General features: G+C 34.1%; 1 protein-coding gene and 1 non-coding gene across 7 annotated transcripts in view; one reads left to right on the top strand and one right to left on the bottom strand.

The window, feature by feature from the left end:
• Positions 1-14,210, top strand: part of AK9 (adenylate kinase 9) — a 99,298-nt gene that overhangs the window by 59,964 nt on the left and 25,124 nt on the right. For all 6 annotated transcript variants that reach the window (XM_025042457.1, XM_025042459.1, XM_025042456.1 and 3 more), the window contains 4 exons: positions 3,407-3,619; positions 5,134-5,394; positions 6,376-6,500; positions 9,286-9,505. In XM_025042457.1, the coding sequence (XP_024898225.1) occupies positions 3,407-3,619; positions 5,134-5,394; positions 6,376-6,500; positions 9,286-9,505 (819 nt within the window). The remainder of the gene's footprint in view (positions 1-3,406; positions 3,620-5,133; positions 5,395-6,375; positions 6,501-9,285; positions 9,506-14,210) is intronic.
• On the bottom strand, positions 9,089-9,207 carry LOC112474427. The gene has a single exon (XR_003044363.1). It is a non-coding gene; the product is annotated as a 5S ribosomal RNA (ribosomal RNA).

Here is a 14,210-nt window from a genome sequence, read left to right as displayed (position 1 = left end):
CTAAAATGTTAACAGTCTTTCTGGGCAAGATGGAATAAAAAAGATCAGGTTTACTGTCCTGCTCCAAAACACTGAAAAGCAAGATGAAGTATATGAAATAGTTTCCAAGACATTGACAAGAGGCAGTGAAGCACAGTGGGCTCAGAGAGATGGGATGCAAATGAGGTGCACCCTATGACTTCCCCAGCTTACTATCTATAAGGTCATGTCCCTTGCCTAGGCCATGGTTCAGGGAAGGGGGACCCAGGCAGAGCCTGACCAACTCCTTGATAGGAGGAGACAGAGCAGAGAATCCCAGGGTACCAAATTAGCTAGAGTTCACAGGGAAGAGACCAGAGAGAAGAGAAGTGTGTAGAGAAAGAACTCCAGAGAACTGTAGAGCAGAGTACTGACCAGTTTTGCATGTAAGAATACTGTTCAGGGCCAGGAGAAGTACTACCTGATGAGATTAGAGGGACAGTGCTTGGATCTCACACAGGCCAGAAACAATGCCTGTCCCTACTAACCGGACTGAAAAAACCTCACAATTTACAGGGCATTGGGTAGAGTACTAAAAAGGGTCTAGCCTCAGGAATGGAGATAATTAAACCTGGACTATTATGCAGCAAAAAAATATAAATAAATAAAAGAGCTGCTGATACATACATGCAACAACTTGGATGAATCTCAAAATAATTAGAAGCCAGGCAAAGAAGAAGCCAGGCAAAAGAAAAAATATACTGTATGATTACATTTGTATAAAATTCTAGAAAAAAAACAAACTAATTATAGTGACAGAGAGCAGAGCATTGGTTGCCCAGGGGTTAGTTAGGTGGGAGACAAATAGGGTCAGGAAGGAGGAATTACAAAGAGGCATGAGCAAACTGTGGTATTGATGAATGTGTTCATTATCTTGACTGTGGTGATGGTTTCATAGATGAACACACATGTCAAAACTTATCAAATTACATACTTTGAATATGTACTATGTTTTAATGTCAATTATACTTCAGTCAGGCTGTTAAAAGTGTTAATGGTGGTTATTATCACCATTATCTTTGAGTGATAGACGTACAAGTAATGTTTATTTTTTTAATTAATTAATCCTTGCCTCTCCTCCACCTCTTCTTCTTTGTCCATCCGTAATACGTATCACTGGTTAGGTCTGTTAGATCTATCCTCCAAATATCTTATCTTTTTACTCATATTTTCCAACTCTTTATATTTCGTTCATATACTTAAAAATATGTCTTTCTAATCTTCTAATACAGACATTAATTGTGGTCTTCTAGAGTAGTATATTAGTTTCCTGTATGTACATATTTTTTTAATTTCAGGTGTTTATATTTTTTAAATTTCAAGTGTTTATACTTTCAAGAAGTATTATCCTTCTAGGGTCAATTTTTTTTGTTTTATTGCATTGTGATCAGACACCACCATCTGTTAGATTTTCTTTCTAAATGCAAATGAGTTAAATAAGAAATTAAAAATGGAACTACAGACTATTTAAAAATTAATGATAAGTAAAAGATCATATATAAAAGCTTTGTTGCATAGCAGAAGTAGAAATTAGAGTTACCAGACTAAAAATTTTAATTTCAGATAAATGAATAATTTTTATGTAAGGTTCATGTTTATGTATGCTACATATTAGGAACTTATTTTTTATCTGACATTGAAATATAACTGGAGAGCCTGCATTTTTATTTGCTAAGTCTGGCAACCATACTTTAAGTCTATTTATTAAAAAACAAGAAAGACTGGGAAAGTTAATTAAGCATTCAACTCAAGAACCTAGGGAAAAAAGCACAACAAAATCAAGCAAAAGAAAGTCAAAAGCAGAAGATTAAAGGCAAAAATTAATGAAATAGGAAAACAAAACCAAATAAAAATAATAGACCTAATTTCAAAAAATGAAAAGTTGGTTCACTAACAAGAGCAATAAAATAGACAAACTTCTGACAAGTTGAAGAAGCAAATAACATTTGAAACAAAAATGTACTGGGATGTAATCAGATAAAAAAAGAGGGTTGTTTTAAATTACAGGAATTTTATGCTAATACATTTTAAAGTCAAGATGAAAAGGATTTTCAAAATATGAATTGCTAAAATTTGCCTAGGAACAAAGAAAGATAAAAACTGAACCAATAAAAATAATAGAGGAGAGTTTTAGGATCTTTTTTAATATACCTTCATTGATTAGATAATTTCTATGTTATTTAAACTCTTCCACATCATCGAAATATATTAGTACTTCCCAGGTCATTATGAAGCTTGCATAATCCTAATATACAAAAACTGAATAAGAGTGGTGTAAGATAAGAGTCACGGGGATGCAAAGTATAGCATAGGGAATATATTTAATAATACTGTAATAACTATGTATGTTGTCAGCTGGGTACTAGATTTATCAGGATGATCACTTTGTAAGTTATATAAATGTCTAATCATGTGAAACTAATATAATAGTTGTACACTTGAAACTAATATAATAGTGTATGTCAACTGTAATTGAAAAAATCAATCGTAATTTTAAAAATTTTAAAAAGAGTGGTGCAAGAAAAGTGGAGATTAGTCTCATTTCCACACCTTTAAAGAAAGTTATTCATTATATCTTGTTTTGGGGAAAAGAAAATAACCATGTAAAATATTAGTCCATTGGTATTTTTAAAAATAACATATTTGTTCCTAAATATGAATCTATTTTTGTATGTATATTAGTAGGACATACTTAGGGAAAAGGGTCTGGAAAGATACACATCAAGGCATGAAGAGTGCTAGTGTAATATTGGAAGGGAAAAGGTGAGAGGAAATTTTCATTCTTTATGCATTGTGATGTGTTTTGAATACTTTTATAATAAGCATGTATTTTATGATAGAAAATTATTTTTTTAAATGTACTTCCACTGCTTTAAATAAATTGCAAGAATTCTTAAAAGCTTTACCCATAGGTTCTTTATTTTTCTCAAATGAAAATATAGTACACATTTCAGGTAGAATAGAATAAAATATTTCCATATTTTTTGATTACATATCCACTTGGTAGGAAACAAAGTAAATCCTGAAGCATCTTCTATCTCATTTCAGTGGGTAAGAAGTTGTGACTCTGACTCAGCTTTTACTTCTTGGGAATAGTATTATTTTAGAAACTGACCCTGCACCTGCACATTCTGGGGTTTTTCATTACAGCTATGCCTGTAGAAGGCTGAGAACACCTTGATTCTGAGGGCTGCTTTATTTTCTTTATGAAAATAGAAGAATATAAATTTCTTTATTTTCTTTATGAAGAACTGGCCTTTACAAATTGTTATAAAAGTGTATTGTTATGGGTTAAATATTATTCGAGACATTTTTTAAAAATTCTTTCTTTAGTATTGCATCAAAATACTTTTAAAAATATTCCCCAAATGTTAAATAATATTTCTAGAATGAAGAAAGAATAAAAGAGAAGAAAAGGCATCTGGGAGATACAAAGCACTTTTGTCCCGTGGTTCTCAAAGAAAACTTCATCTTACAACCAGGCAACACAGACGAAGCAGCTAAATATCGAGAAAAGATCTACTACTTTTCAAGTCCTGAAGCTAAAGAAAAATTTTTGGAGCATCCTCAGGAGTACGTGGCTCATACAGAACCATTAAAGGTGAAAACCATATTCTCATCCTTATGATTTCTCTGCTCCTGCGTACTTTTTTAGGGACTTAGTACATCCATATTTTACTTAATAGTGAAGTCCCCTGTCTGGTATAATAATATAGTGAAAATATCTAAGTTTCCAGAACAACTTTTTGGAATATAACCTAAAATAATTATCTCTTTTGATTTCTATAGTAATGCCTGTGTCAAACCAACACTTAGTATCTCTCTCATTAGCTGAAATGAAAAGACACAGCTAAATTTATTGCTTATAAATTTATTGTATTTATTTTATTCCTTAACCAGCTGTGCTGGTTAGTGTCTCTGAGCGGAGTGGTCTATTGACCCTAAGATGGGATTCAGGGGTTGGTGGCCTTTTAGTAGGTTGACATCATCTGAGGACATATGATTGCTCAGGTGAGACTGCTGTTGACCTAGTCCACACTCGGAGGCGTGATTATAGGGGCAAGTCCATGCCTGATTTTTTGATTCTCAAGAGCCAGGGCTGACACTGATTCAAAAGATTGCAAAAGAATGTTTCCTGAGGTGTTGTCTTTGGTCAATTAACTGTTTTAAAACTCGTTCGAGTAGCTATAGAACGACCAAACTTTTTCTAAGTTTGTGGGAACGTTTTTTTATCCTTACTTGTTGATCATCATTGAAACAGTTTTCTACCTTCTTTAAAAAATATTCATTACAGCCAGACATAAAAGAACAAATACTATATGATTTGACTTATACAAGGTAACTAAAATAGTGGTTGCCAGGATCTGGGAGGAGGGGAGAATGGAAGTCTGTTGTTTAATGGATACAGAATTCTAGTTTGAGCTGATGAAAAAGTTATGGAGAGAGATAGTGGTGATGGTTGTATAACATTGCAAATGCACTTAATGTCACTGAATTGTACACTTAAAAATGGTTAAAATGTCTTCAAGTTTTTTCGTTATGTGTATTTTACCACAATTGCAATATTTTATTTATTTTTTAAACAAAGCACACACATAATGCACCAGCTTTAGACAGTCTGTATTTTAATTTTTTACTTTCTCATCCTCTTGCACATGAGTATATATTCTTTCTAGTGTATGTAATATTTTGTAATCTTTTTTCATTAAACAATATCATAGAAAGTTGATGTATTTCTGCATAGATCTTACAAATGCTTGATCATTTTAACATATTGCATTAGTATAAGTAATCATTAGACTTTCTTACCATGCTAAAAAAAGGATTTTTCTATTCTATTTTAGTTAAAACTTAAAAAAAAAACTAAACTAATTTTATCAAATGTGGCACATGATAACAAGATGATCTTATGATTGTTGATGTTCTCTTGGGACTATTGCTGATGTAATGGATCATGTTCATTGATCTCCTAATGTCGAAACATCCTTGAGTTTGTGAAGTGACCATTGTCTTAGGAGGAGTAGTTATTAGCTTTATTTTTTTTCCAAATTACTCAAAATTTCCTTTCTTTCACTTTCCCTTACCTCATCTCTCCTTACCCGCCCCCCATGGCAGGCTCCTCCATTAAGGATATGCCTTCTAGGCCCCCATGGCTCTGGCAAAACTATCTGTGGAAGACAATTGGCAGAAAAATTTGGCATTTTTCACATTCAGTTTGAAGAATTTCTTCAAGAAAAACTAATGCTCAAAACTGAAAAGAAAATTGGACCTGAATTTGAGGAAGATGCTGAGGAAGAACAACTTATAAAACAAGAACTTGAAGAGCTTGCAATTCAGGCTAATGTCACGATTGAGAAAGAAATTACAAAGAAGCTGGTAGTAATATTAATACTCTCTTTGCAGATAGTTGTGTTTACTGGTATTACTTTCAGAAAGTAGACTATAAGCAATATAAAACTCTGTATAATAAAGTTTGTAAGAAGGAGAAAAAAATTAACCCGTAAGAGTCATTTAAAAGTCATTCCCCCCATACCCCCATATGTTAAATACAGATCTTACTGCTCATCCAGAATATAAATTGTTTTACATGTCTCCAATAAAAAACAGAAAAGCTTTCCCTGATAAAACCGTTGTATAGAATTTATTTGAGACTAAGCTACTTGATATGTCTGACCTAGACTATAAGGTTTTCTATTAATGTGGTCTCTGTTTTTTGTTGTTGTTTTTTTTTTTTTTTTTAATCACATAGCGTAAAAATCTGCCCCAGTGCCAATGGAGATCTCAAAATATTAATTTTTCATGATGCCTCGTGGGAAAGTTTGTATGTTTTAGGTAGTTTCTGTCTGGGATTGTAAAGAAAAAGTTCTTAATTCTAACTCACTTTTAACCATTTCGGATATAGCTAGACTCTTTTCTCAAATGATCCCCTGTAAATAGACCCAGGTACAGTTCGTATTTCAGATGACTGCCTGGCTAGCCTGTCTTTTAATCAGTATCTAGGCTGAATAATTATAAGACAGAGGACAAAAATAAGTTAAGCCTTACAAGTGTGTGATATGGATAGAACAAGGTTTTAGCAAAAAGTGATGAGGCAGATAGCCTGAGGCCCTGTATGAAAATAGGTTATGTTAATCACTAGTAACTCCTCTTAGCTATAGTAGATATAATTTAATATTTAAAACCACATTAAAAATTGGTTTCAAGAAAAGAACTCAAATTTTAAAAAGTTTACAAACAACGGTATAAAAAAAAATGACCTGAGAAAAATGGGTCTTATCTTAATCAATTATATAATATTGTTTATTACTATAGAGTTTCAAATTTTGTTTTGTTTTGTTTTCTGATTTTTGTTTTTAGCCTTCAGAAGTACAATTTACAGAAGAAGAAGAAGCAATCAGATTAAATATAATGGAAAACGAGCCATTGCCTCCAGAAATTCTTGAAGCAATTCTTTCTGAGTGGTGGTTTAAGGAACCAATATGGTATCTTAATTTATATAGAATTTTACATTTATTGACTTTTTTTTGCTATGTTCTCAAAAGTTAAAAATGTAATCCAACATAAATTTAAGAATTTTCTCCATTTTTAAAAAATGTAAACCAGTGATTCTATACATTAAAAACATGTGGGGAATTATTATTTTAAAATACTGATGCCAGGGACTCCTAACCAAAAAAAAAAATGAATCAAATCTTTGTAGGAGTGTGAGGTTGGGACCCAGTCATCGGTATTTTCAAGAGCTTTCAAGGTGATTCTAATGTGTAGTTTCAGGTGACAACCCATGTTCTAAACCCATGTACACTAATGCTGGGCTGGACTCTTTTCATTGTCAACTTTTAATAATTACAGTTAAGACTACTTAATAGCTACCCATTTATCAAAAGCTAGAACCAAAACTGACCCCAGACAGGACTAATGTAAGAATCTCCAGATCACCAGAGTTTGAAACTTGACTTTGTTTTTCTAATCAAAATCTCTTGGCTTGGTATCCACCAGAAGAAAGTGAAATGATATTTATAGTACTAATAGCAAACTCTTATATAGAACTTAATATGTGCCAAGTACTGTTCTATATTTTATTCATATTAATTTACTCAATCTTTACTACTACCCTATGGGGTAGAAACTTTTGTTATCTCATTTTGGAGATAAGGAAACTATATCATAGAGAATTAAAGTAATTGGCCAGTCCCAGTGCTCCTCTGGACGCTCTTTCACTTAGTCTCTGACCCAGATGAGTGGGGTTATTAGTCATCAACTTTAATTTCCTATTCCCTAAATTAAATCAATAGTCGTAGTAAATGTAGGTAGGTTGCCTGCAACAACAGTGATCAGTTCTTTATCAGTTTAACTCTTGACATCACGCCATACTTTAAAAAAAAAAAAAAGCATATGAGTCGAAAACTTAAAAGTAAAAAGTGACAGTAAAAGCCTAAATAAAATAGCTGAATATTATGCAACCATTATAATGTATTATAATGAAGAATTTGTAATAGCATAAGAAATGTTATCATATAATGTTAAGTTAGAAAGGAAGATACAAAGTCATTTATAATATGATAGATGAATACATGAAGAACAAACTGGAAAGAAACAAAACGAAATGTCAGTAACCTCTGGAATATGAGATTATGGGTAATTCATGCTTTTCTGTATTTTCCACCTTTTTTATAGTGATATTTGTTGTTTTTATAATCAGAAAAACTCAACACATTTTTTAAAAGGTTTTTGCACTAGTCCTGGAAAGATATGATATGGGCCTGAAGTAAAATGTAATGTTAAAAATGGAAATGTGGGTACAGAAGAGAGCATGCCAGGACTTAGCTATTATATTTGAGAACAAAAAGGGAATTGAGGGAACAGTCCAAACATCTCTGAAGTCTGCCACTTGAATACTAGTGAGTTAGAATGAAGAGCAGTGTGGGAGGATAACAGTGAGTATGGTTTTTGACAGTGTGATGCATATATAATTCCTAAAGGGCGCTCACATGGAGAAACTAAGCAGCTTTTTGAGAATTCTGAGTCGAAGCTCAGAACAGAAGTTGGATGTAGAGGTAAAAATTTAGAAGTCATTAACAAAGAAGTGACAGCTGGAACAGTAGGAATGAAATTGTTCCTCACAGAAAAGACCATGTTGAAAATATCTCTGAAGAAAAGGATACATATTGTATGGTTAATGTATGGACATTTGCCCATTTAACAAGATAAAAAACATTTTTAAATGCCAATCAAGGCCAAAACTGTCAAATGTTCATGAAAGTCTGGTTCATATTAAGAAGAAAACATACGTTTAAATATAAATATGTAAACAAATCAAATTTCAGATAAACCGGATAAACTCTCATTCAAAAGGAACCAATGTTGACTTTCTCAACCAAGGAAAGCCAAGTTCTCAAAGCCTGATCATTTTATAGGTACTCCATAATGAGAACGTGTTAACATTCTGGTTATTTTCATGATTCTTAAAGTTTCATCACCTGAACAAGTTTGATCGTCGTATTTGAATAGAATCATCTTATACATATGAGCCAGAATACATCCACTAATAATTGTCATTATTTATAAGGACACCCGGGGGAGTGGTTATGAATTGTTTCATGAAAGGAAGTATCAATAAAAGAAAAACTGCTAAAAGTTGGATTCCTCCTGAAGGAGGGCTGACCAAACTCACCTTTATATAAAGAGTAACACTTTCATTAAGCTGGGCATTCCTCCCAGGCAGAGAACTTATTTTCTCTTAATTTTTCATCATTAAGACTATTTACAATTAAAGAAAACTTACCTATACTACAAATATAAGTATAAAGTATTATAATTTTAATTTAATTCAATACATTTGAGAGAAGACACATCATGTTTATGCACGTAGAAATATTAAATGAAATAAAAGATACTATAGTAAACTTTTAAAATTATTCATTGCACATCTTTTATAAAGTTGAGATTTACCAATACTTTTTCCTTTTTGATTTTATTTTATTTTATTTTATTTTAGCCAAGGCAACCCTTAGTTGACCTCACAGATTGCAAGGAACTTGTCAGCTTACAATTCCTTGTTTTTTATTTTTTACGCCTACAGCACCTGGTCTTCTTAGGTGGTCTCCCATCCAAGTACTAACCAGGCCCAACCCTGCTTAGCTTCCAAGATCAGATGGGATTGGGCTTGTTCAGGGTGGCATGACTGTAGACTTACCTTTTCATTTTTAAATCAATATTCATAATGTAATATTTTAAGCAAATAAAGTAAATTATGTAATTTCCACCAAGTTCCACAGGTTTTATATTAGATGGTTTCCCACGGTATCCTGAAGAGGTCCAGTTTCTGGGGGAACATGGATTTTTCCCAGATGCTGCTGTTTTTATACAAGTTGATGATCAAGATGTTTCTGATCGTCTCCTGCCTCCCCAAATTGAAAAGTGGAAACTGAAACAAAAGAAGAAGTTTGAAAGGAAAAAACTCATTAAAGAAATGAAAGCAAAAATCAAGGTATGTATCCAGTAAATAAGTATGAGAGTAAATTTGTTCAGCATATATTCAACTTATAAAGCAATCTTTACAAAAATGTATTTTCTGATTTTAATACCATAGTCAATATAAAAACACTTTTCTACAAATATTAAGAGTGTTTGTAATTAAAGAGTTAAGAATTATTTGAGGTGTATGTGATTATCAACATGTTAATTCTTCTCTCTCCAAGGCAAATAATAAAGGTAATGGTAGCACCAAAGACCAGACACAAGAGCATAGTGGAAGAGGCAGCAGGTTGAACGGGCCTTGAAACACAAAGAATGAAAAATTTCAGTGACTTTTTTAGTAGCTACTGGAATTATGACACCATCCATGAAGGCCACATAGGGCTATTAGTGAAACAGATTTAGATATTAGTTTAGAACATTTTTTCTAAAACTGTAATATGAATATTCCATAAAATGTTCAAAAGCGTCATAGGGAACCCAACAGTTCTACTGTCAGGAATCTATCTAACAGAATTGAAAATGTGTCCACAAAAAAACTTGTATATGAATGTTCATAACAATGTTATTCATAATAGACAAAAAGTAGAAACAATCCAATGCCTATTAGCTGATGAATGGATGAACTAAATATGGTGAATATGCAGACAGAACGTCTTCCTGGGTTCTGGCCCAAGATGGAGACATATGAGCCTCCTGAACTCACCTTGTCTCATGGATACACTGAATCTACAGCTACACACAAAGCAATTCTCTCTGAAGGAAACCCAGAAACTAGCTGAGTGAGTTTGTACCTTTTACTCCTACACATTGGGCAAACAAGAAAATACCTATATCACCCACATCAAAACAGCTGCTGCCTGAAGATCCAGCTTCTCATCAGCCTGTGCTGACTGCAGTCCCCCCTTTGGGACACTGAGGGGTCATAGCACACCTCAACTACTAGGGGCCTCAAAGAACAAAGAAGATAGCTTGGACAATTACAAAGATTTGAGAGACAGCCAAGAACTCGGGCCAAGCTGATCTATACAAGGCCACTGTCTTATGACTGGGAGAGGTGTCTGTTTTATCTAATGTACAGAAACCAACACAGAGAGTCAAAGAAAATGAAGAAACAAACAAAAAAAAATTGTTTTAAACAAAAGAATAAGATAAAACTCCAGAAACAGACCTCACCGAAATGGAGATAAGTGATTTACCTGATAAGGAGTTCAAATAATGGTCATAACATGCTCACAAGGTCAGGAGAACAGTGCATGAACAAAGTCAGAATTTAAACAGAAAAAATATAAGAAAGTACCAAACAGAAACCACAGAGTTGAAGAGTACAATAACTGAACTGAAAAATTCAATAGAGGAGTTCAAGAGCAGACTAGACACATAAATCAATGGAACAGAATAGAGAGCCCAGAAATAACCCCACACATATATTGTCAGTTAATTTACAACAAAAGAGCCAAGAATATGTAATGGGGAAAGGACAGTTTCTTCAATAAGTAGTGTTGGGAAAATTGGGCAGCCACATTTACATGACATTGAAAAGATGTTCATGCAAAAGAATGAAACTGGATCCCTAACTTATACAATACACGAAAACAACCCAAAATGGATTAAAGACTTGAACATAAGAACCAAAACCATAAATATTCTAGAAGAAAACATAGGAGGTAAGCTCCCTGACATTGATCTTGGCCATTATTTTTTATTTTTTTCATTTTTTTGGATTTGACACCAAAAGCAAAAATCAACAAGTGGGGACTACATCAAACAAAAAAGCTTCTGCACAGAAAAGGAAACCATCAATGAAATGAAAAAGCAATCTACCAAGTGGAAGAAAATATTTTCAAATTAAATATCTGATTAAGGGGTTAAAATCCAAAATATACGAAGAACTCATACAACTCAATATATTAAAAAAATCCAATTAAAAATGGGTAGATGAACTGAATAAACATGTTTTCCAAAGAAGAAATATAAATGGCCAATAGGTACATGAAAAGGTGCTCAACATCACTATCATCAAGGATGATAATTAAACCAAATTAAAACCACAATGAGATATCACCTCACAGTTGTTAGAATAACTTTCGATGAAAGACAAGCGATAACAAGAGATGGCTAGACCTTGGTGAAAAGGGAACCCTTTGCACTATTGATGGGAATGTAAATTGGTATAGCCACTGTGGAAAATAGTATGGAGGTTCCTCAAAAAAATTTTAAAATAGAACTATCATATGATTCACTAATACCTCTTCTGGGTGTATAGCAAAAGGAAATGAAAACAGGATATTGAAGAGATGTCTGCACTCCTGCATTCATCACAGCATCATTAACAATAGCTAAAATATGGAAACACCCTAAGTATCAATCAGTGGATGAATGAATGGATATAAAAAAAGTTGTCATGTTTACATATAAAACGGAATATTATTCAACTGTGAGAAAGGTGAGAAGGAAGGAAATCCTGCCGTTTGCAACAACATGGATGGAACTTAATGGGCATTATGCTAAGTGAAATAAATCAGAAGAAGACAACTACTACATGGCATTATCCTACACGTGGACTCTAAATAAAAAGTCAAACTCATGGAAACAGAGTAGAAAAGTGGTTGTCAGGCTCTGGGAGTTGCGGGGGAGGGGTGGGGAATAGAGAGAGGTTGGTAAAAGTGTATCAATTTTCAGCCAAAATGAAGGCAAGCTAAGCTCTCAGCCATCCAAGAACTATGGAAGTAAGGGGAGAGATTTGGACATATAACCACCTTCACATTGTTCTTGATGACATTCTTCCTTTTTCTGCTGCCTGATCTTTCTGAAGATGAACCAAAGTGTCTGCCAGGCAAGAGGCTCTGTGAGCATGGCAATGGAAAGGAAAGAAAGAAAAAGGAATACCAAAGCACATTTGCATGTTACCTCACTGTGGGACTGGGCCCCTCTAGACCAGCTCATAGAACTCCGTAATGACAAAAATGTTGTGTATCTTCATTGTCCAGTAGAGTAGCTGCTAGCCACATATGTGGCTATTGAGGTTAGTGAAATGGGGTTAGTGAGGCTGAGAACTCAAATATTAAATTTTATTTAATTTAATTTAATTTTAATATAAATAGCCACAATATGGCTAGTAGCTACCACATTGAAGAGAGCAGCTCTAAGGCAATAAAGCTCCATTCTAGACATCACATGCCCTGAGAATTTTAGGGATTTGGAAAAGGAAAGAACAGGTTTCAGGAACTAGCGCATAACCTTTTTCGCTCCTTCCGTTTCACATCCACAACTCCGCCCTGGTTCAGATCCTACTCAGATCGCTCCCAGCACTCCTGCAGTGACCCCCTAATCATCCTTCTTGGCTTCATCTCTGGACCCTCCAGGCCATCCTTCTGGCCACTCCAGACTGATATTCCTAACATGCTGTTTTGATCAAGCCCCACTTTTAAGGTCCAAACTCCTTAGTCTGGCACTAAAAGCATCCGAATCCTGTTCCACACCCTCTTTATGACTTTGTTGAAACAAATGCAAACCCATCTCTGCAGCACCTAACGTACCATATGCTTGTCCATTCCCTTATCTGGAAGTTTCTTATACAATCCTCCACTAGCCGTGTAACATTACATGAGTTAAACACTCTGACTTTGTTAACTCACCTATATAGTAGCATAATACTGTCAGCCTTGAAGATACTGTTTGAGCAGAAAATGAAAGAATATATATATTGCAGTGCTCAGAACAGTGATGGCATCTGACAGACATACAATTAGTTAAATTTCACTGACCACAACTTACTTGAGTGAAAGGATCAGAGGAAAACTAGACTCAAAATATGTATATGTGTTATTGTATGCACTTTGCAATTCCTTGTGGTATATACAGTTGTCTCTGTGTATGTTATGAAAACACAAAGGAGACTGTTTCCACAACTCTATAGTTAAAGCACCTATGATAAAGCTCTGATTTTTTTAAAAAATTAATAATAAGAGTTTTTGTGACCTCTCACCCTCTAAAGAGATACAGAACCTCTCTAGGGGCTCAAAAACTAAATGAATTTGATTCCATTCAGTTTTATAATTTTATCTACACATATTTCTTGAGTGTCAACAAAAACAAATTCTCTAAAATAAATACTCACTAACAGCCAGATAAAAGCAACAGGGTCCTGTTGGCCTAGACCTGAGTCCCCAGAACATGTCTTCAGGCATCATTCTAATCTCTCAGGATTTAAAGGGACTCCAATTTGGAGAGTCCTGAGCCAGTGAGCCCCAAAACTGAAGTGGGGCTGATCAGTTTTCATGTGAACCTTGGGGACATATCAAAGGATCCCATTAGATTTAGAGGCCCCTAGAAAACCTGGAGGACCACCCATACACCATGCCTGTAGATGTATCCAGAGCATATATGCTTTCCTCACTTGTGTGTGTATCGTTTCATTTTATTAGGCTCTTTTGTTTTAAAAGTTTGATAAAAGGTAATTAAACATTTTCAACAGGTTGCCTCCAAGTTTTTCCCTATTCCTCCATATACAAAATCTACCTCTTTACCAAAAGCAAATAAGTAATAAATTTGAATAGGAATTCTAAAGTTTGTGGAAGAGTGACTGGCTCCAAGTGCTGTTTATCTCTCTGAAGGGAAATGGCTGATCAAGAGATCTGGAGGTACAAGGATGTAGTAACATAATCACATACCTTTTTGGAAAGCTCACTGTCCTTCCACCCGAATGTTATTCCCAC

Source organism: Pteropus alecto, unplaced genomic scaffold (genome assembly GCF_000325575.1).
Source record: "Pteropus alecto unplaced genomic scaffold, ASM32557v1 scaffold79, whole genome shotgun sequence".
NCBI classification, from domain to species: domain Eukaryota; kingdom Metazoa; phylum Chordata; class Mammalia; order Chiroptera; family Pteropodidae; genus Pteropus; species Pteropus alecto.
This window is presented reverse-complemented; position numbering and strand designations above follow the sequence as displayed.